At 53.8% G+C, this 20,087-nt stretch overlaps 8 protein-coding genes across 8 annotated transcripts; 4 read left to right on the top strand and 4 right to left on the bottom strand.

Moving 5' to 3' along the window:
• Position 1: 1 nt before the first annotated feature.
• Positions 2-1,941, top strand: CAOG_04386 (hypothetical protein). Its single transcript, XM_004348164.2, has 2 exons — positions 2-190; positions 317-1,941. Exons 1-2 carry the CDS (start codon positions 132-134, stop codon positions 1,830-1,832), a joined length of 1,575 nt encoding a protein of 524 aa, XP_004348214.1. The 5' UTR covers positions 2-131; the 3' UTR covers positions 1,833-1,941.
• Positions 1,915-5,798, bottom strand: CAOG_04387 (hypothetical protein). Its single transcript, XM_004348165.2, has 11 exons — positions 5,563-5,798; positions 5,158-5,284; positions 4,942-5,056; positions 4,705-4,835; positions 4,557-4,615; positions 4,316-4,459; positions 4,024-4,211; positions 3,177-3,930; positions 2,879-3,087; positions 2,714-2,805; positions 1,915-2,595 (listed from the first exon to the last, which is right to left on the bottom strand). Exons 1-11 carry the CDS (start codon positions 5,771-5,773, stop codon positions 2,073-2,075), a joined length of 2,553 nt encoding a protein of 850 aa, XP_004348215.2. The 5' UTR covers positions 5,774-5,798; the 3' UTR covers positions 1,915-2,072.
• A 1,493-nt stretch (positions 5,799-7,291) lies between these two features.
• CAOG_04388 (hypothetical protein) lies at positions 7,292-8,062 on the top strand. The gene has a single exon (XM_004348166.2). It carries the CDS (start codon positions 7,333-7,335, stop codon positions 8,008-8,010), a length of 678 nt encoding a protein of 225 aa, XP_004348216.1. The 5' UTR covers positions 7,292-7,332; the 3' UTR covers positions 8,011-8,062.
• A 464-nt stretch (positions 8,063-8,526) lies between these two features.
• CAOG_04389 (serine/threonine-protein kinase mph1) lies at positions 8,527-12,295 on the top strand. Its single transcript, XM_004348167.2, has 5 exons — positions 8,527-9,397; positions 9,535-9,671; positions 9,775-9,982; positions 10,397-10,917; positions 11,209-12,295. The coding sequence occupies exons 1-5, from the start codon at positions 8,577-8,579 to the stop codon at positions 12,222-12,224; spliced, it is 2,703 nt and encodes a 900-aa protein (XP_004348217.2). The 5' UTR covers positions 8,527-8,576; the 3' UTR covers positions 12,225-12,295.
• CAOG_04390 (hypothetical protein) lies at positions 12,254-13,517 on the bottom strand. The gene is made up of 2 exons (XM_004348168.2): positions 13,319-13,517; positions 12,254-13,233 (listed from the first exon to the last, which is right to left on the bottom strand). The coding sequence occupies exons 1-2, from the start codon at positions 13,475-13,477 to the stop codon at positions 12,442-12,444; spliced, it is 951 nt and encodes a 316-aa protein (XP_004348218.1). The 5' UTR covers positions 13,478-13,517; the 3' UTR covers positions 12,254-12,441.
• Positions 13,518-13,881: 364 nt separating this feature from the next.
• On the bottom strand, positions 13,882-14,559 carry CAOG_04391 (hypothetical protein; the record flags this gene model as incomplete). Its single annotated transcript, XM_004348169.2, has 1 exon — positions 13,882-14,559. One exon carries the CDS (start codon positions 14,557-14,559, stop codon positions 13,882-13,884), a length of 678 nt encoding a protein of 225 aa, XP_004348219.2.
• A 1,695-nt stretch (positions 14,560-16,254) lies between these two features.
• CAOG_04392 (queuine tRNA-ribosyltransferase) lies at positions 16,255-18,543 on the bottom strand (the record flags this gene model as incomplete). The annotated part of the gene is made up of 8 exons (XM_004348170.2): positions 16,255-16,748; positions 16,880-16,955; positions 17,043-17,181; positions 17,282-17,561; positions 17,662-17,715; positions 17,808-17,876; positions 18,010-18,099; positions 18,229-18,543. The coding sequence occupies 8 exons, from the start codon at positions 18,541-18,543 to the stop codon at positions 16,347-16,349; spliced, it is 1,425 nt and encodes a 474-aa protein (XP_004348220.2). The 3' UTR covers positions 16,255-16,346.
• A 162-nt stretch (positions 18,544-18,705) lies between these two features.
• On the top strand, positions 18,706-20,019 carry CAOG_04393 (hypothetical protein). The gene is made up of 2 exons (XM_004348171.2): positions 18,706-19,072; positions 19,253-20,019. Exons 1-2 carry the CDS (start codon positions 18,785-18,787, stop codon positions 19,895-19,897), a joined length of 933 nt encoding a protein of 310 aa, XP_004348221.1. The 5' UTR covers positions 18,706-18,784; the 3' UTR covers positions 19,898-20,019.
• Positions 20,020-20,087: the final 68 nt, after the last annotated feature.

The raw sequence follows: 20,087 nt of genomic DNA on the forward strand, positions 1-20,087 counted from the left end.
AATTCTTCCTATCTCAGATCTGCCTAATCCACCTTGTCGGGTGCCCCCCAGATCCTTCTCTCTCTTTTCCCAACTTCCCCGCCTCCCATTTGCTCTTCTTCTCTAATCTTTGATCACTGCTCCCCATTTTCATGTCGCGTTGGTTGCTGCAGCCGACCGACCCCGACGCCGATGGGCTTCCCGTGGCAATGTAACGCATACATGTAGCCCTTTGGATGTATCCTTCCACACACATTGTCGCTCACTTCGCCTCCCCCCCCCGCCCTCCCCCGCTTCCCTGCCGCCTTCTATGGTGGGACGTGTGCTGCATTTTTAGTGACGAGATCGAGCGCGGCTGGCCGTCGCTGCTGCAGTGGATGATTGGCGCTCAGACTCCGCCCACCGCGTCACCGCCGCTCGTCAAGCAGCAGCCCAGCGGACCGAACGAGACCCCCGCCGCGGACTGCGAGCAGCCCATGCTCGACGTAGAGCCCGCATTGCACCCGGCAATGCCCCAGCTGCAGCCTGCGCTGTGTGTGCGCATCGAGGACATTGCCGCAGCAAAGCAGCAGCAGCAGATTGCATTGTTGAGCAGCCACAGCAGCCTCCCCGCGGTTGGCGGCTCTGGACGCGTCTCGCGTGCCGAAGACCAGCCCCCAAGCAAGCACATGCACGATGCCGCTGGTCCGACGGCTGACATGCGCGACACGCAGCCGATGGTGGGCGCTCCGACAACGAACGAGGTCTCGTTATGGAATGCAGTCACGACGCTGGGCGGCGGAGCATCATCCCGATTGCCGTTTGGCAAGTATCTGACGTCGATGGAAGCGACACAGCCGCTGCTGGCGCCAGCAGACGAGGCGCAGCGACAGCTGAGCGGACTCAGTAGCGACAAGCGCATTCTGGCGCAATTGGCAATCTCGGTCAACATGCGGCTCAGAGAGGCTCAGATTGAGGTCGCCGCAGCACATGCTAGTACAGTGACGGATTCGCGCGACATGCAGCAGCCGTTCACCCTTGCCGACTGGGTCGCGTGGAATGGCGATGCCACCGATCTCACCCCGGACGAAATCCAACTCGGCGATCTGGCCGTGGCGCTCTTCAACACGGACGAGGACGCAGAACACTTCTTCCGCAAAATGAGCGTCATGCGGCGAGCGTTTGACGAGGAGCAGGAGCAACTGCGCGTCCAAGCCCTCGACTTGTATGTGGAATCCTTCAACCAGCAGCTTGCGTTGAGCGCAAGCTCCGCCCCACAGATGCACCAGCTCGGCGACTCGGTGTCCATGCCGCAACTCTCTGGCAACCACTCCCGTTTCCAGTCCCCTCTGCGATCTGGCTCGTCGTATTCCGGCTTTGATTTGCCCACACACACATCACCGCAAACGCCGCCGTCCCGCGGCACGCCAATATCCTCTGATCATCCTCCGCTGACTGCAACAAACAGCCACTCTCCGATGCTATCAACCTCATCAATACACATGGCAATAGCGCCGCCGTCTCTGGCCGACACCGATCTTTCGGGCCTTTCGGCAACCGACGTCGAACTCTTAGCCGCCAAAATTGAAACAATGAATATTGTCCTCGCTGAAGAGCAGCAAGAGCTCGAGACGCAAGAGCGCGAGATTCAACAAATGTACCTTGACGAGCAAAGAGCGCGGCAGCTCGAGAATGAACAGCAGGCTGAGGCGCAAGCCCCGCGAACAAAGGCCGCCAAAGCACGACAACTCCTGACTGCGTTCTCTGCTCGCGGCTCGTCCCTTGCGAATACCATCGCGTCGAATGCACGAAGTACAGTCGTGGCTGCCGCCACTTCACTGTCGCCGGCAAATTTGAGAAAGGGGCCTTCGTAACACCAGCAGTTCCATCCATTGTTATCATTTGTTTTTATCGGGGAAGTGTATGCCACGCCATGTTGTCATGTTTTCTGATGGCTTTTTTTGTTGTTGTTGTTGTTGTTGTAAAGTTGTAAAAGAAAGAAACAAAAAAACACAACACCAAAACAACAGTTTCGTCAAATTGCCTTTCGATTTGGCGCTCGATGTGGACTTCAAGTCAACGCGTGCTCAAAATCACACGCTCGGATGCATGAGCTAGTCCGACCATTCCAGCTGCGAGGAAGGTGGCGCGAGCTCCTTGATGGCTTGCATGCCGCTCATCAAGTCATTTCGAATGATACCCGCTGAAGTTTTGCCCTCGGAGGAGCCCTCGCTCTTGATCAAGTCAATCACGAGCTTTTGGTACGCGAGAACATTGGCATAATCGTCCTTCGACAGACGGAACCCGGCAGGTGGAGCAGCCGCAGCATCAGACCCCGACGCAGCTGCACTGGATGCTTCCTCGCGATCGGCATTCTTCTTGTCGCGTTTTTTTCCGCGAGTGTCGTCGCCCTTCTTGGATGCTTCGGCGACCGATGCAGCAGCCGTATCGGGCATGCCCTGGAGGTGCTTTCCCAGCCAGGTGATAATTTGCGGGACGGCACGACCAGGAGCATGCAAGAGGGCTTGGGCAGTGTGGCTAAACAGAATGACCACGGCCAAGTGCAAGACCAAAGCCGGATCGTCCGCGGCCCGAAGGCGCTGCTCGAGCACGGCAAGATACTCGGCCGCGACTTGCCTGGTGTTGATAAAAGTACGAAACAAACCAAAACAAAAATAGTCGTCCAAAAAAGGCATGAGCAGCTGCCAGCGAGAAAATCTTTACTACCACGCTTTTCTGAGCCAAGCACACATACCTGCGAACGCTTCCTCGCTTGTCTTGCTTTTTGATAAAGTACTCGCATGCCTCTGCAGCTTCGGCAATGTTCTCGAGGAACGCTGGGACAGACTGCAAGACCACACTCGAGTGAGTGAGACGCCCAGAAACAGCAACCGAAAACCACCAGCGTGCCGAACCATACAGATCCATTCAAAGTTTCATTCAAGCGCTTGAGAGCGGTTTGGGCTGCTGGAGACGCCGACTTTGCAAGGGCTGCTCGTGCCTCGGGCGTTAGAGCTGCCGCCGCCTCCGCGTCGAACGGCTTGCCAGCAGCTCGCAAAGTAATCAAATTCACCAGCTCTGTGCAATGGGTCTTGAGCAGATGCTTGCTCAGGATGCCTGCCGCTGCAGCTAGTTGCATCAACAAGTGTTCAAAAAATCAGAGTGAGACAAACCATCAAACAAATTCTCTCGCGGATTTCGCGTGCTCGCGTGCATACCATCAAAGTATCGAATGCCAGCTTCAAACAATCGAATGTGCTGAAGCGTGAACTGAAGAACGGAATCAAAGTCACCCAAAGCACCTGCACTGGGTGTGTGCGTGTCCACAGAACTGCTTGACTGCTGCTGCTGCTGCTGTTGATGACGATGTTGATGTTGTTGTTGTTGTTGTTGTTGTTGCTGCTGCTGCTGCTGCTGTGCCTCCAACTCCGCAGTCTTGACAATAAAAACTTGCTTCAAGAACTCGTGGTACTGCGCCAAAAGCGACGGCATCAAAGCATGGGCCACTTGCTCCAGAAGCGCGTCCTCGCAGTGGCGGAGGTTTAGCTGCAGCTGAATCAACACCTCGGCCTCATCGAAGGGCTCGCTGACCGCAGCAGCGTCTCCAGTAGCCTTGCCTGCGGTCGAGGATGCAGCGGCACCACGCTTGCCCTTTCCTTTCGCGGAAGGAGCGGATGCGGCAGGTGCCTTTTTGCCAGTGTTGATAATGGTGGCTGGGACTGCGGAGGCATCGTCTTCAGCACCCTCAAGCACGTGAGTTGAAGGTGCGGCGAGGGCCAAAATGGAGGGAGCATGGTGCGCTTTGCCATCCAGGAACTTGGTCAAAAGACCCGAACAAAATTCCAGAAAGTGTTTCGAAACTGCAAACGTGTCTGCGAGAACACGAAGCGTGTCGCTGTTTTCACTCAAGCTGGAGCACTTTTCAAGAATGACCGTTGCATCGGCCACGGAGCAAGGAGCAGGGATGAGAGGCTGGGGGAGAAAACAGAGCACGGGTTAGTTACAAATAACCACCAAGTCAAAAAAAAAAAGACCCGACCGTGCCAAACAACATCAAATTCATACCGAAATGTCGAGAAAGGCGTCTTTGGGAGATTGCGCGGCAGTCTCGACCAGCTCGACAATTGAGTTGTTGACATGATCAATCACTGACTGATTCACGTGCACAGACACCAAGGGGACTGCGTTGCTCAGCTGAGTTGCACAGAACGTGCGAGGATCCGAAATTTCAATGCGCTTCAATGTGTCGTGATCTGAGGCAAAACACACACAACAACAACAACAACCACAACAACAATAACAAAAAGTAAGATCTTCACACGATTCGCTGGAAAACGCTCGTGTTCCACCCACATACCAATGTAGTTGTTCTGAGCAAAGAACTGCTCAGCAAAGTGATGCTGGGTACGCGAAAAGACGTCGGGGAAGTAGACAGCGCGCTCGTTTCGGCCTTGCAAGCTGCCCGCAAGTTGCTTGGTTTCAACCAAGCGGGCCACAACGACTGAGTGGACACACAAAGATGCAAGACGATTGCAAAGGGGTGAGTCAAGAGGTTTTGTTTGTTCCTCGAGAAAAATCAACACTCCAAGGAGACCCACCGTAAAAGATACGCTCTGGGAACTTGTAAGCGGACAAGACTTGAGTCACGGGCGTGGGACTGAGAGAGTCGAAGCGTAACGTCAATAATTGGGTTGCAAGCACAAAGACATGGTCATGAACATGGGTTAATTGGCCTCTCCCACTCACCGAGTGATGCCAGTGAACGCTCCGCGGATGGCCGCAGTCTGGCGAGCCACAAACGCCTGCGTAAACACGACGCCACGGTCCTGGGCATCCAGCTGACCATGAATCTGCGAGCCCAGTCGTCTCTCGATTTCCTGGAATACACATCAGAGCATAACGGCGTTGCGATGAGCCAATAAGCAGGAGCAGTCAACGCAAAAGAACGAAAGCGAATCAAAAAAAAAAAAGTCGAATTCGCACCAGCTGCAGCAACTCGACTGGCAGATTGAAGCGCTTGCACATATCAGCGACAGTGATCTGCCCAATCGCTTGGAGGTATTCGTTGATCTCTTGTGCAACGCCATCGAGATATCGGCTGAGCAAATCGCCATTGCCGTGGAAAAGTTCGTCAGCACATTAAAATACAACATTTCCCCTCATGTTCGTTCAGTGGTACTGCAATAACTGCTGCCATACCTTTCAATGAGCTCTCCAGCGACAAGTTGGATGTGCGGCTCGGCGGCAATGATGCCCTGAACGCGTGCCTCGATGTGGGTGAGATCGACGTTGAGCAAGTGCGGCAACTCGACCAAGGCGATGCGACCTGACCAAAGCCAATCAACATCCCTTTTGTGAGTGAGACCCTAAGCACAAGAAGAAGACTCTGATGCGGCGGCGATCGAAACGCCCCCCCCCTTCAGAGAATGGGATGGTTTGTGTGTTGTATGGCAGAAGATTGCGTCCCAACGCGTCCCACTCTGCCCGCTTCGAAGCGCCGCTCGGCAAATGCAACAGAGCCAAGCGTTTGCCAATGCTGGCAGAACCACTGGGGCGAAAGGGAAGAGTGAGTTGGAGCGAGCTGTGTCGTTTGGTTTGCTGTACCGCCGCGCACGTAGAGCTCGTCGCGGACTTCCTTCTGCAGATGCGACGGCGTAATGTACTCCTTGCCGTCCGCCGTGAACAGAACGTCGATGAGACTGAGCTCGGTCAGCTTCATGACAATCTCGACGACGCTGCGCTCGGACAGCCGGCTCACGGAGGTTGATTGCTGCGCGCGTTGGAACTCTTCCTGAAGACGACGGATTTCGTCCATTTTCGTGAAAAGAGATCAAACAGGGAGAATGATGTTTGTCTTGTTTTAAAAAAAAAAAAAACACACACACAGTTGTTGGGGAGTGGGGGAAGAGGCGAAAAGTTGGTTTTTTGGGCCAGAACAAAGGCACACAAATCAAGCTTCACCCAGCATCGCTGCACATCGCGATCGACCCGCTGTTGAGCTACAATGGTAGTAAATATCATCTAGAATGAATTCTGGAAAGCGCGCGGTCTGGCACCGACTGAACGGGGACGAAATGGAGCTCAGCTGGAGTGATCGAACTTGTGAGGTTCTTCTGGGGGGGGGTCAGAATCGAGCTTCTGTCCAGCGTTTCATTTCTATGATATTACATGGTAAGAGCTATGCAATTTGAGTGGCTGATCTTGGAAAAGTGGTGGCGAATGCTAGGATGTGCCAAATGTCGCCCTCAGAAAAAAAGCTTTGCTGCAAGCCTTCTGGCGAACAACGACGGGGATGCCCCGCGTTTCCTACTTTTCCTATTTTTCCGAGCGTATCGCTGATTTGAGCACCACATTTCCCAATCATTATTATTGGTCACATCAAGCTGCTCACAGAATTATGTCAATCATGGTGAGATCTCATGATCACCAATTTCCTGAACTTTTTTTTTTTTTTTTTTTTTTTTTTTTTTGCCGTTCCACCTGAAGGGAGGATAAGCTCGATACAAAGCATATGGAGCACTGAGCTTATAGATCTGGGTTGGGAACGCCACCAAAATTTGAGCCACCCTTTTTGTGTGAACGAGGCGATCCAATGGTTGCGGCAGGTCTGCAGCAGAACCACCGCAAAAACAACCGATGAGCGGAGTGCCCGGATTAACTGTGTTTCATGTGAGAATTCACTTCACAAGCAATCTTGCACACATAACAGGGGACAGAGCCGAGTGACGTTGGGGTCGAGCTGTTCTTCCTCTCAACAGCTTGTGTCGATGTATCCGGCCTGTGAGCATGTGCACGCTGGCTGGAAGAACAAAACTGGGATTGCCAATCACTGTTTCCTATTAGGCACGGAAAAGATTGCGAATTACTGCTTCCTATTATAGCTAATCGGTCGGAGGTTTGCAGCGACGTAAAACATGCTCCTTGAGTCACACCTCGTGCGCGTTCACTGCCGCCGATGCCACCGCGGTTTGCACTGTGCCATCCATGCAAAGATGGGTTGGAGAAGCAATGGACGCGCGTGCTAGGTGGCAGAGAGACAGCGCAGAGCCATTGGCAGGATTTTGAAAAGCAACACGCAACGCCATGGGTTCCTCCCTCCCAACAACAGCAACGCAACGTACAGCCTACCGCCCTCCCCGTTCGTCACGCCTCGCGCAGTATAAAAGCAGATCCATTTTGGTCCCTTTAGGTTCAGTCTTCTTTTTTCACTCCTCCAAGTCCGCTTGAGTAAGGACCAAAGAGCGGTTTGCGCTGCGTGCTTTCCTTGCATAGTGGTGGCTTGCGTTCACGTTACACTGCGTTCATAATCCTCACGGGATGATTTGGTTTGCAGCTCTCTCTCTCTCTCCTCTCGCAACTACGATATTCTCGAAAATGCCTCACGTCGATCAGGTTCTCCTCCCCCTCATGTTTCAAGTCCTTGCGCGCCGTCTGACAAGAGCCGAAATGGCCAACATCCGTGCTGGAAACAGCTTCCGATTCTCCCGTCGCCGCGTCAAGCGCTGGACTGACGGTCGCCGCTGGGGCCGTGGGTACAGGTTGGCATCCGGCTCGTTTGTTTACAAGGAGATCGACGAACACGGCTCAATTTTGAGGAACGGTCTGACCAAGGTTGTTGGCGAAGACGACGACGACACGAGCGTCCGGACTGTGACTTACTCCAACACCGACAACAACGCCGCTGAGCTGAACAACTTCGTCGCACCCCCCGATTTGTTTGCTCCCCTTCTGAACGCCCACGCACGTGCTAATGATGAAATGCTGCTGCCGCTGATTCATCGTCTGATTGACCTCCTGAACGTCAACGTTGCCGACAACATCAATCCCGCACCGCCCCCGATTGCTGAGGCCCCCGCGATTGTGGGTGCTGATGTGCCGTTCGACCTCGATTCTCTCCTGCTCCCGCCTTTTCTTAACGACCTTGTCGATGACGAGCCCAAGTTTGCCGATCTTTTCATCGACAATGTCAACTTTGATGCTCCTGTCCAGCCCGCTGACTCGCCGATGGCGGCTGGTCTTCGCTTTATGCTGGATTCGCCCGTATTCCAGTGATGCGACGCACGCAACGAGCCTGGTGCTTTTCGTTTTCGGCGACGCGGAGACCATTTTGCTGTTTTTGTCTGTTTGTTCGTTGGTTTTCTGTTGTTTGTTTTCATTTTTAAGCTTTGGCCGGTGTTAAGTTCCCTGCCTTCATGTTAGCCTGCGTTTGCATATTACACTATTCGGTTGTTTACTTTCACTTGTTTTGGCTTTGAATCGATGAAGTTGAGCGCGAAAATTTGAGGCATAAGGCGTCCAGATGCTCAAGTTTTGGACGAGCACATCCGGACTTGGACTGCACACACCCACACACACACACAACAGCCGTCCTTTTTTCGCGCAGGTCTCAAACGCCCATGCAAGCGAGCATTGTTTCTTGTGTGTCGTTTGGTGGACGATTATCCAATCAACTGTCATTCCTGTTTCACGCTTGAATCGCCATTCCTCTTTTTTCGTTTTTGTCTTTTTGAATTTTTTTTCGCGCCTTTTTTTTTCTTTTTTTCAATTCATTTCCCGCCGGCTCACTCTCCGACTTTGCATTTACCCCCCTGTTATAAAATCTGCCTCTGTGTGCAACGATGGATTCGACGTATCTTTCTCGTAGCGTTGGCGGTGGTGAAAATCCGAGCAGCGGCGAACGTGTTTCGAATCGCGAGGTGCGAATTTCAAATTTGTCAACGGCGTTTCAAACAATGCCGACTGCCAACAGTAACAACAACCGCGGCCCGGACTCGGCAGCTCTATCGACGACGCACAAAGCGACGCTGCTGGCTGCCTCATCGCACCAGTCGCAGGTGCAGAAGCTCGAGCAGCAGCAGCAGCAGGTGCAGCAGAGTCGCCAAGCTGCCAACTCAAACTCTAACGGTTTTGCAGAGACCGCCATTGCAAGTGCGCTCCGAACGACTCCTGCGACGACCACCACAACCACCGCACCACTAACATCACACACTCGCCATTCGCAGCTCACTGGACTCGCGGCTGCGGCTGGAGGAGACGCACATGCTCAGCACACGGGCGAAACCGATCCTCGTTTGCTCCAGCGACGCTCCAAGTCGTCGTCGTCCTCATCGTCCCGATCATCATCATCATCATCATCGTCTTCGTCGTCGCATAGATTGCATCGCCGATCAAAGGAGCGCAGGGACATGGAGAGCGCAATGCAAGCGCCGCAGACGCCCGCAGAATGGCTCGACAAGGCCGAAACGCAATGGTTTCAAGAGATTCAAGCAGTCTCCCAGTCAAGCCCAGTTGCACTGGAGCGAATCGGACAAGAGCTAGAGCTCAAGATGTATACAAACACGTACAAGACAGCGTGGTCGGCGGCTGGACAGTGCGTCGACGAACAGCTCAAGCTTCCGCGCACGGACGACCTCACCATTGACTATCTGTACCTTTCAAGGTAACACACACATGAGCTGGAACTCCAGGAAGAGAGCATGGATTGGTGTTTTGCGTTTTGCATGTGGTCGCTGATGGCAAAAACCGCCGTTCACTCACTTTCCAAAACATTCATTCTCTGCATGGAAATGATGCCAGTATGTACGAAGAACTCTTCTCCAAGGTCGATCTGAAGAGTCTGCTCAGCAGCCACTCGAATGGCGTCATGATGAGTGCCAAAATGTGCTTTGCGCTGGCTCAAGGGACGCAGCTCTTCCGCATTCGTCTCATCCGGGGTACGGCACCTGTTGTTCTGCTGGATGTGGTTTGCGAGACTGGAAAATTGAACAACAAAAAACCACGATACTAACCATTGTGGTTTCTCCTCCAAACTTGTAGAGAATCGAGGCCAGGACCAGCTCGAGTATCTCGAATCGTTTGCCGCAAAGCAACTGGATGCCGGAGCCAGAATGGCCACCAGCACTGACGCTTACTACAAGCTGCTGAATGGTGTCGCAAGAGCCAACCTCGCAGCAGGAGAGGTGGATTTAGCGCGCGGCACTGAGCTCGAGGACGACTGCTTTCTTTTCAAGCGCTATCTGAATTTGTACAAACACCGGGCAGTTCAGATCGAAGCGACTGAACGCGCCAAGCAATTGCAACAACAAGAGGAGGAGCAAAAGCGACAGCAGGTGCAAGAGCAGCGACTACAGCAGCAGCAGCAACAACAACAACAGCAACAGCAACTGGTACAGCATCAACAACTACAACAACAACAACAACAACAACCACCGGCGTTGGAAAGCCTGCCATTGTCTGCACCTGCCGCTTCGACCAAAACCAGCGCACTTGCTGCACCCGTATCGTCGGCAAGCAGTAGCTCGAGTCTATCATTGCAGCAGCTCCGTGCAAGAATTGACCTGGCCCGAAATGTGCCAGCGCCAAAACCAGTGTCCACGCCAATGGAAATGGATGAGGAACCGCTGCCGTCATTTGCAATTTCAACGCCATCGACCTATAGTGCTGCGGCAATTCTCCAAGAGGCTGCGTTGGAGCTCGCGCGAGATGTCGCTCCGATGGAAACCGAGGAGGCCGCACCAACACGCTTCAGCCAATCTCGCATTGAGCACGCAAGTGCACCGACAAGCAGCATCAGCGTGAACAACACGGGAGTGACGGCCAACATGCGATCGCTTGGATTGGCCTCCCAGCTGCCCGAGCTCAACAGCTCCCAGATTGCGCACCTGAACGACGCCACGTCGAGCAACAGGACTTGCACCACAACATCCACCAGAAACTTTTCTCAGCTAAACACGACCGCCACGAGCACGAGCTCAAGTGCCAGCTGCAGCGGCAGCAGCAGTAACTCGACCTGCAATATGAATGTGTCCATGCTCACTGGCACGTCAACTTCGACTGGATTTTCCCACTCTCTCGTGCGACGGACTGCCGGCGACTCCCTGCTCAGCTCTCAGCCCAAGGTCACTCCACTAGGTCGGCTTGGCACTGGTTTGTTCCATTCGTCCAACACTGGATCCACCGGTCACTCGGGGTGGACTGGCGTGTTATCAGCCACATCATCAACCAGCAGCAGCAGCAGCAGCAGCAGCAGCAGCAGCAGCAGCAGCAGCAGCAGCGTTGCTCGCACAGCAAGTAGTGGCGTTACAGGTGCCTCCACTCTGTCATCGTACTCTTCCACGGCATCTTCGTCTTCTGCTTCTTCTTCTGGGTCTTCGTCCTCGTCGTCGTCCGCGTCGTCCAATTCTGCCTCGTCGGCAACAGCCTCGTCCAGCAGCCAACCCACCACGGGTGGAATGAATTTGCACACCCAAGGTCTCATGCCTGTCGAAGCTGCATCATCCACAGGCACATCGTCGCAGCAGCTGCTGCCTGCACGTCGCATGGTCACCCTCGTTCCCCTTGCTCCGCCCGCTGCCATTCCCGAGCCAACCCCAGCCTCAGCCCAAAGCGCGGCTGTCCGTTCAGACGAGCGAGTTGGACTCGTCCCGGGCACCGATCTGATTGTTGTGAATGGCGTGTGCTACAAGCGGAGCGAAACCGAGCTTGGTCGAGGAGGGTCTTCAATTGTGTACGCGGTCACCACCGAAGACGGGCAACAGCGCGCCATCAAGATTGTCAATTTGGAAAATGCCGACGAGCCCACCAAGAAGGGCTACATGAATGAGATTCGCATCCTCAAGCGCCTTGCTGGGTGTGCTGGAGTCATCCAGCTGTATGACTCGCAGTTGGACGAGGCCACCCAGAAGATTTACCTCGTCATGCAGCACGGTGGTCGCGATTTTGCCAACTACCTCAAGGCGGTCAAAAAGCTGCCCTACATGCAGGTTCGCCACTACTGGCGCCAAATGCTGGAGGCTGTCAAGGTTGCTCACGATCAGCGGATTGTCCACCTGGATCTCAAGCCCGCAAACTTTTTGCTCATTGACGGCCGGATTACGCTGATTGACTTTGGCATTGCAAAGGCACTGCAAAACGACAAGACGCATACCGAGCAGGACCATCAAGTCGGCACCATCAACTACATGTCTCCGGAAGCCATCCAGGCCGCCAACGAAAGCGGGCGGCTCAACCTGAGACCTTCGAGCGACATTTGGTCGCTTGGCTGCATTCTGTACCTCATGACCTATGCAAAGCTGCCATTCCAAACGTACTCGTTGCCTGTGCGCAAGCTCCAAGCTATCGTCAACCGCAAAGAGGCCATCGAGTTTGGTCCTGCCGAGGACCCGCTGGTTGTCGCCATTCTCAAAAAGTGTCTCCAACGTGATGCCAAGAGCCGACCCACCATTTCCCAGTTACTCACGCATGAGTTTTGCACCCACACTTCTTGATTTGATTGCATTTTTTTGTTGGATCTTGTTGCGATTCTACTTTCCAGTATATTTGTGTATTCTAACTCGGTTTTGTTATGATTTGTTGAAATAACTGTTTGATACAATGAAACGGTGTTTGTTCAAAAGATTGTTTGGCGATTGATAATGGGTGTGTCGGATTGTTGGAAAATGAGTAATTCTGTGTCATTCTGTGCTTCTTGAGAGGTGACAAGTGCTATTGCAGCTCCATCGCGGTGGTCGTATCTGCTGAGCCCAGAGAATGGAAGGCATCAGAGTTGGGGGTTTGCTCGGAAGCGCTGTCCCAACGCATGCGCTTGCTCTGATGCAGATTATAGGCCGACTCTTCGGAAGAGGCTGTGCCGAGATTCAAAGTGGCCGATGCTGCTGCTTCGGCGTGCGAGAGCTGGTGCGCAGACTGCAGCTCATCGCTGAGGCGTCTGGTGCGCCGAGGCCTTGGGGATGGGTGCGATGGAGTGCTAATTCTTTCTACGACATGCCGATGCTCGTCAGAAAGCAGCGTGCTTGGCGGTAATGCCTGTATGGGCAGAGTAAATGGCTCGTCGGCCTCTGAATTGGGAGATTCCAGTCGAGCATGTTTCAGTGCTGAAATGACCATGTCAGCCGCAGGCGATGCCGGCATCGACTGCAACAATGCATCGCCATGCCGTTGTCGTGCATTTGAGCAAGAAACCCATGCACCAGTTGCGTTGGTGTTGGGCAGCTCAGCGCAGTCAGCGGCAGTCAGTTGGCGGGAGGCGGCTCGCTTTCGGTTTGCGTTCGAGTCCACCGCGTCCTTGCTTTGGTGGAATCCAAGCTGCGTGATTCTTTGCAGCGTCTCGTGGTTGGTACTTTCTGGTATGCGCAGCAACAGCGGCGACTTTGAGGACAATCCTTGCGATGCTTGTCGCTCGTTGAGCATTGCGCTGCGTCTGTGTTGGCGCTGCGGACGCGGCATTACAAACCGGCGAAACAGCGCCACAAGAGCGTCCTTGTTTGACTCCGAGTCCTGCACAAAGCCATCGAATGTGGCAGCGGGGTGGAGAGAGTGGTGAGTGTTTGTGCCCAGTGTGCAGACTTGCCGCGAGACCAACCTGAGCGAGTGGGACGCCGTGCAGTGTCAGTGCTTGCAACAGGGCAGCAACAGACATGGTCTCTGGGTGCATGAGGTCGACGACTGGACTCGACTCTGGCGGTGGGAGTGGGTGCTGCACGCCCTCGCTGAGATTGAACGGGGATGTCTGAGCGTCCATTCTACCTGTCTCTCTGTCTCGCTCTCCAAAGAGAGAGCTGAGACGACTGAGCTCAAAAAATCGAGAATGTTTGCCGGATGCGATTGGGGTTTCAAGAAATCAATGGATGCAATGTCTCTCGTCCTCGCCTTGGCCTTGTGTGACAAACACAATTGCCAACCTTGGCCGTTTCGAGAAATTTTCGCGCTCAACTTCATCGATTCAAAGCCAAAACAAGTGAAAGTAAACAACCGAATAGTGTAATATGCAAACGCAGGCTAACATGAAGGCAGGGAACTTAACACCGGCCAAAGCTTAAAAATGAAAACAAACAACAGAAAACCAACGAACAAACAGACAAAAACAGCAAAATGGTCTCCGCGTCGCCGAAAACGAAAAGCACCAGGCTCGTTACGCGCGTCGCATCACTGGAATACGGGCGAATCCAGCATAAAGCGAAGACCAGCCGCCATCGGCGAGTCAGCGGGCTGGACAGGAGCATCAAAGTTGACATTGTCGATGAAAAGATCGGCAAACTTGGGCTCGTCATCGACAAGGTCGTTAAGAAAAGGCGGGAGCAGGAGAGAATCGAGGTCGAACGGCACATCAGCACCCACAATCGCGGGGGCCTCAGCAATCGGGGGCGGTGCGGGATTGATGTTGTCGGCAACGTTGACGTTCAGGAGGTCAATCAGACGATGAATCAGCGGCAGCAGCATTTCATCATTAGCACGTGCGTGGGCGTTCAGAAGGGGAGCAAACAAATCGGGGGGTGCGACGAAGTTGTTCAGCTCAGCGGCGTTGTTGTCGGTGTTGGAGTAAGTCACAGTCCGGACGCTCGTGTCGTCGTCGTCTTCGCCAACAACCTTGGTCAGACCGTTCCTCAAAATTGAGCCGTGTTCGTCGATCTCCTTGTAAACAAACGAGCCGGATGCCAACCTGTACCCACGGCCCCAGCGGCGACCGTCAGTCCAGCGCTTGACGCGGCGACGGGAGAATCGGAAGCTGTTTCCAGCACGGATGTTGGCCATTTCGGCTCTTGTCAGACGACGCGCAAGGACTTGAAACATGAGGGGGAGGAGAACCTGATCGACGTGAGGCATTTTCGAGAATATCGTAGTTGCGAGAGGAGAGAGAGAGAGAGCTGCAAACCAAATCATCCCGTGAGGATTATGAACGCAGTGTAACGTGAACGCAAGCCACCACTATGCAAGGAAAGCACGCAGCGCAAACCGCTCTTTGGTCCTTACTCAAGCGGACTTGGAGGAGTGAAAAAGAAGACTGAAGCAAAGTGACCGAAAATGGATCTGCTTTTATAGTGCGCGAGGCATGACGAACGGTAGGAATAACTGTCAAAGATTCATTGAAATGTAAAAATCCCCGATGTTGCTCCCAAAGGGCCCGATGTTCCTCCCAAAGGGCCCGATGCTCGATGCTTCTCCCCCGTGTGTTGTCCGTGCGCCACCTCGCACCGGTAGCTCCGCACGGTGCTCATCCAGCAGCATCCTTGCATGGATGGCACAGTGCAAACCGCGGTGGCATGGGCGGCAGTGGAAGAGCCAGAAGTAGTCCTACTTTGAAAAACCCCCGAGCGGAACTGCGGTTTGCTCTCAGAGGATCGGCAGTTGCTCCCGGAGCGCTGTTTCTCGCCACCTGGCACGCGCAGCTCTGCCCATTGCTTGCACAGCACTGGGCTCGCACGAGTAGGGGCCAGTACGAGCACGGCGCGAGCTTCCTGGCGCGGAGGGTGCTGGAAGAACGCCAGAGGTGTTCTTATTTTAAAAATTCCTCCGATCGATCCATTCGCCAGATCGAGAATAATGAGAATAATTGGCTCAGCGCGACCTCCCAAAGGTAGGAAATTGCTCCCATGACAGGAAGGTGATGGCGAATAAGCAGTAAGTGTCGAAAGGAGTAGGAAGCGCGGATTGGTCGTCTGGGAACAAGCAGCAAGCACATGATCCGCGAGGGTCGAGTGCAGGGATGACACATCTTTATCACGACGAGCAGTATCGTAGCCTGTGGATTGAAGAAGAGTTCAGATCCTCATGGCAACCCCGCTCTATTTGGTGCACGTGCGAAATCGCTCAGTTAGACTCTGAATTGGTTGAGGTTTCAAGTTTTTGATCGCGTTCTTCATTTTGTTGTTGCTGTTGTTTGTTGTTGTTGTTGTTGTTGTTGTTGTTGTTGTTGTTCCAATCGCCAATCGCCGTTTCGATCGATTCCCTACTAGAGCCCACGTTGCAGCATGTCGAGTGTTGCCCCAAACACCTCGGTGAGCTGACACCAGCGATGTCGGACTGGGAACAAAAGCGAATCGAGATCATGGCTTGTGCCGCAACCATTTCTCGCACTCGACCGCTCCGAACTTTGTGCAGATTATCTATTCAATGAGATTGAACAAGAATATGAAGGGAGCCAGAAGCAAACGCTCGGCAATGCCGACATTGCCGACATGTCCGACCGTCTCGCGCTTGACCCGGGCGACGATGAGGATGATGATTGCCAGCAACTCTTTCGAGCGATTGAAGGCGCTTATCGTCGATCGCAAGACAAAGTGATGTGAAACCAGCCGATCAATGTGAACTCTAGCCCGCCTTGCACTGTTTGACTGATCAAACAAGCTTCAAACAAATCGAAACAATCGCTTTTTCATAGGAGTCTCACAAACGGTGGATAATCGCACTACTGCACCCTCGAAGACTCTGCGTTTGAGATTGAACGGTCGCTGTTGACCATTGAGCCGTGCCATTTCGCCAAAAAAACTGCCCCATTCCGCTCTGCTTACACGAAAAAGATGCCTTTGTCTGTGATGATTGTATTACAAGAAATACACGGCATACTCATGCAACAGCAGCCACAACAGGAAGAGCCCGAATTGTTCCCAGCGCTAGTTCTGCTGCATGGGCTCAGGCATGGCCTCGCTCGTGGAGCTGGGCGCAGAGCCAGGCGCAAGATCAATGTTGACGGCGCGCAAGGCGTCAATGGCCCACTGCGGGAAGTTGCGGTCGGGGAATTGGGCAGCGAAAAAGCGGTGCACGAAAGCGGGAAATTGGTCGAGTTCAATTGCCTGCCGAATGCCGCGCATGAGGCGCATTTGGAAGGCAATATTGTGGATGCTAACCAAATGGCAGCTGACTTCTTCGCGCGTGACAATCGAGTGCAGATAGGCGCGCGTGTAGTTTTGGCAAGTGCTGCAGGTGCAATCGGCTTCAATGGGCGCAAAGTCGTTGGCGTACTTGCGATGCTTGAGAGGTAGCGAGCCTTCAAACACAAGAGCAGTGCCAAATCGCTAAAAACAGCAAGCAACATTGACATCAAAAGCGAATCAGCCGATCGAGGCATCCACGAACAACAACGACCGCCACACAGAAACAAAAAAACAACAACAACAATCCAACAACCCAGTGGAGGTCGCCATACCGCTGTTCGCGTCGGAAAAACACAGTCAAACATGTCGACGCCCAATGCAGAGCACACCACAAGATCCACGGCATAACTATGGATGGTCATCGAAAGCCGGGACTGAGCGATTCGTGGTCACATTTCATCGGTGGCAAGCAACCGAGCACAGAAAACGGCTTACCCAACGCCCATCAAATAGCGAGGCTTGTTTTCAGGTAGCAAATTCGTGCAGTGGTCGACAACACGCCAGAACGGGTCTTTTTGTTCACCTCCACTCAATCCGCCAATCGCGTATCCTGGAAGGTCACGCTTGACCATTTCTACAAGACAATGAAAAGCGTAGTCCAAGGGGAATAAGGAACAAGGTCTCGTGTCAACCACTTGACGGGGAACGTCTCTGAAATACAATGACGAATGTACCTGCGACACACTGTGTTCGGAGATTGTTATCAAGACCGCCTTGGATGATGGCGAACAGACTCTGCTTGTGAGGTGCCGAGTGCGCCTCAATGCAGCGATCAAGCCATCGGATGCTGCGATGCATGGCCTCCACAACGCGCGGCCCGGAAATGAGGCTGCTCACCACGTCATCGAGCTGCATCATGATGTCGGCGCCAATGACATTCTGGAGCTCCATGGACTTTTCGGGCGTCAACATGAGCATACTGCCGTCATGCGGGGACTGGAATCGCACACCCTCCTGCAAGAGCGAATTTGTTTGACGGTTGGTGAGTTCCAAAACAGCAACCACAACAAAACCGAGTGAACCATCAACAGTGCACGGTAAGTGGCAATCGCACCTCTGTAATTTCTGCAAGAGCAAGAAGCGAGACCATTTGGAAGCCACCGCTGTCCTGTAGAGATGCAACAGAAGCAAAATCGAGAGAGGACGTCAGATGGCATCCCTTTTGAATCAATCGGCTGCTGGTTTTTGTTTGGCCCATACCGTCAGAAGAGAGCGATTCCAGTTCATAAACTTGTGCAGTCCACCGAGCTGTTGCAGCAATGCGGGTCCCTGAACACCGAGCAAGCCGCCGACGAAAGTAAGTCCGCATCAAGCGTGCAGGCCCCGACTCCCAAAAAAACACCCTTCACCATCAAATAAACCACAATCCGTATTGTGCGCACTGCTCCAATGCAGACCTTACCGGACGTGTGCCAAGATGGTACGTGTTGCCCAGAATGAGCTGGCAGCCCAAGCTTTCGACCTGCTCGCTGGTCAGCCCTTTCATCGTACCCTGCAAATAATCAAGATAGTAGTATCACGTCATTCTCTAACAAGTGAGCGACTGGGCGTACGTGTGGAGGATGATCATTCCCCCAGGCGCGCCGCCAGCATGAGGAATCGAACACGGCGCTGCCTGTACCTGGGTGCCGACCGGCATGAACACTGGCGTGTCGACTGTGCTGTGAGGAAGCACCAGCCGTGAGACGCGCGCCTTGGTGGTTGAGCACCTGGCAGTGACTTGGAACGAGAGCGCGGGCGAGACGGACGACGGCAGACCGGCAGCCGATCCAGCTCCAGCCGCAGCAGCCCCAGCAACACCGGCAGCAGCAGCGACAGACGACACACTGGCACTCGCGCTGGACACTGCTGCGGCGACCGAGGCCGATGCGACGGCTGCAACCGCTTGATTCTGATTCAATTTCCTGGTTCCTACTCTAGTCGTCACCTTAGACATCAATTACTCGACCCTCGAGACTCGTCATGATAACGGTCATGATGATAGATCATGATACATGTATCAATCGATCAAACCTTGGATGAGGATGAAACAAGAGACTTCACTTATACAAAGCGACGAGTGAACACACTCCAAATACAGATACTCGACTTTGAGTCACTCATCATTCTTGTTTATTTTGATACTCTGTTTTGTTATTGTTTTTGGGTGGATTTCTCAGTGACTTTTGACGTTTGGGATGGGCAACGCGAGTGCAAAGGTCGTTGGCGAGACAGTCAAGCGCGAGTATCCGCGCGTCGCTCAGGAGGCCGCTCGCCAACAAGCAGCAGCCGCAGTCGCAGCATCAGCATCAGCATCAGCAGCAACAGCAGCACAACAGCAGCAAGCGATCGCAGGAGCAGCAGGAGCAGCAGGAGCCAAGTCCAAGGCCAGCGTCTCGGCAGTCGCGCCAGAGACAGTCGAAGCCGCCAAGCCGCTCGTCGCCAACATGAACCAGCTCATGGTCAACACGGTGACACAGCAGCAGGTAAATGCGGAGCATTTGTGGGGGCAGAGCTGGGGTATGATTGGGGGACTTTGCCGCCGTTCAGTGCGCCAAGCATTGTACTATGCACCCCTTTCAAGGTGTCGAGGTGTTTCGAGAGCACAATTCTAACTTGCTTGGCTTGGCTGTTGGATTTGGGCTCTGGGTGTGTGTTTTTGGCAGAGCTCGGTCGCGCCAAGATCGACGGAAGGAAGCGTTTCGCAGACAACGGTCGACGCGGTTGGCAAGCGTGCGTTGCCCATGGCGCGCGATCGGATTCTGCTCGAGGAGGTCGAGCATGTCCAGGGCCGACTGAGCATCGAGCAGGTGCGAGCCATCTTTCAATTGCGACGAGGTACGCTCACGTCGCCGCCGGGCCGCAACGAAATGGCTGCTGCCGGCGCAACTGGTACGCCGATTGCGCGGGCCACTGCGACTGCCGCTAATGCTGCTGCTCCCACACCCAAGCCATCGGAAGCCAGCCAGCCTGTTGGCGCGATGAACGCAATGCACTACCTGGCCACCGAAGACACGGATCCGCTCGAAAAGCAAGACGTTGCCCAAGCGCTGTGGACGCCCAACCGCCTGGCCTCTCAGTACAAGATCCCTGTGGACGAGATGCGTCGCATTCTGTCCTACTTTAACGACGCTGTCGTGACTGAGACTGCGCGCGGCAAAAAGTATGGCACCTGGGACCCGTACCCAAAGGAGCTGCGTCTGCGCCGTGACCAGCCCATTAGCGAGCAAGGCTCGAGCCAGCAGCCGTCCCAGCAGCAGCCACAGCCAGCGCAGTCGAAGCGAGGTCCGGTTTTGCAAGATTCTCTTTGAGGTGTTTGTTGCACTTTTTGCTTTTTTTTCTTCCGTGTTTCTGTTTTTTTGTTGTTTTTGCAACGTCACCCTCCTTCTACTTGTACAATAGTAGTGCCACCTCTTTGGCTTTTCTTGCTCCCCCAGCGCTGCAATGTATCTCGTTGTTCCAAGCACTCTCTGCTTCAGTTACATGATCGTGAGCTTTCGT

This window comes from Capsaspora owczarzaki (genome assembly GCF_000151315.2).
Source record: "Capsaspora owczarzaki ATCC 30864 unplaced genomic scaffold supercont2.6, whole genome shotgun sequence".
Classification (NCBI taxonomy): Eukaryota; class Filasterea; order Ministeriida; family Capsasporidae; genus Capsaspora; species Capsaspora owczarzaki.

Coding starts and splice junctions, on each gene's coding strand:
- CAOG_04387 (XM_004348165.2), bottom strand. CDS start 5,773: ATGGACGAAATCCGTCGTCTTCAGGAAGAGTTCCAACGCGCGCAGCAA. Junction 4,836..4,941: donor CAGTCGAGTTGCTGCAGCTG/GTGCGAATTCGA, acceptor TGTGTATTCCAG/GAAATCGAGAGACGACTGGG. Junction 2,806..2,878: donor ATGAAACTTTGAATGGATCT/GTATGGTTCGGC, acceptor GTGGTCTTGCAG/TCTGTCCCAGCGTTCCTCGA.
- CAOG_04390 (XM_004348168.2), bottom strand. CDS start 13,477: ATGGACGCTCAGACATCCCCGTTCAATCTCAGCGAGGGCGTGCAGCAC. Junction 13,234..13,318: donor ACGGCGTCCCACTCGCTCAG/GTTGGTCTCGCG, acceptor GGCTTTGTGCAG/GACTCGGAGTCAAACAAGGA.
- CAOG_04388 (XM_004348166.2), top strand. CDS start 7,333: ATGCCTCACGTCGATCAGGTTCTCCTCCCCCTCATGTTTCAAGTCCTT.
- CAOG_04389 (XM_004348167.2), top strand. CDS start 8,577: ATGGATTCGACGTATCTTTCTCGTAGCGTTGGCGGTGGTGAAAATCCG. Junction 9,672..9,774: donor CCGCATTCGTCTCATCCGGG/GTACGGCACCTG, acceptor CCAAACTTGTAG/AGAATCGAGGCCAGGACCAG. Junction 10,918..11,208: donor GTCCAACACTGGATCCACCG/GTCACTCGGGGT, acceptor TGCACACCCAAG/GTCTCATGCCTGTCGAAGCT.
- CAOG_04393 (XM_004348171.2), top strand. CDS start 18,785: ATGGGCAACGCGAGTGCAAAGGTCGTTGGCGAGACAGTCAAGCGCGAG. Junction 19,073..19,252: donor ACACGGTGACACAGCAGCAG/GTAAATGCGGAG, acceptor TGTTTTTGGCAG/AGCTCGGTCGCGCCAAGATC.
- CAOG_04386 (XM_004348164.2), top strand. CDS start 132: ATGTCGCGTTGGTTGCTGCAGCCGACCGACCCCGACGCCGATGGGCTT. Junction 191..316: donor GATGGGCTTCCCGTGGCAAT/GTAACGCATACA, acceptor CTGCATTTTTAG/TGACGAGATCGAGCGCGGCT.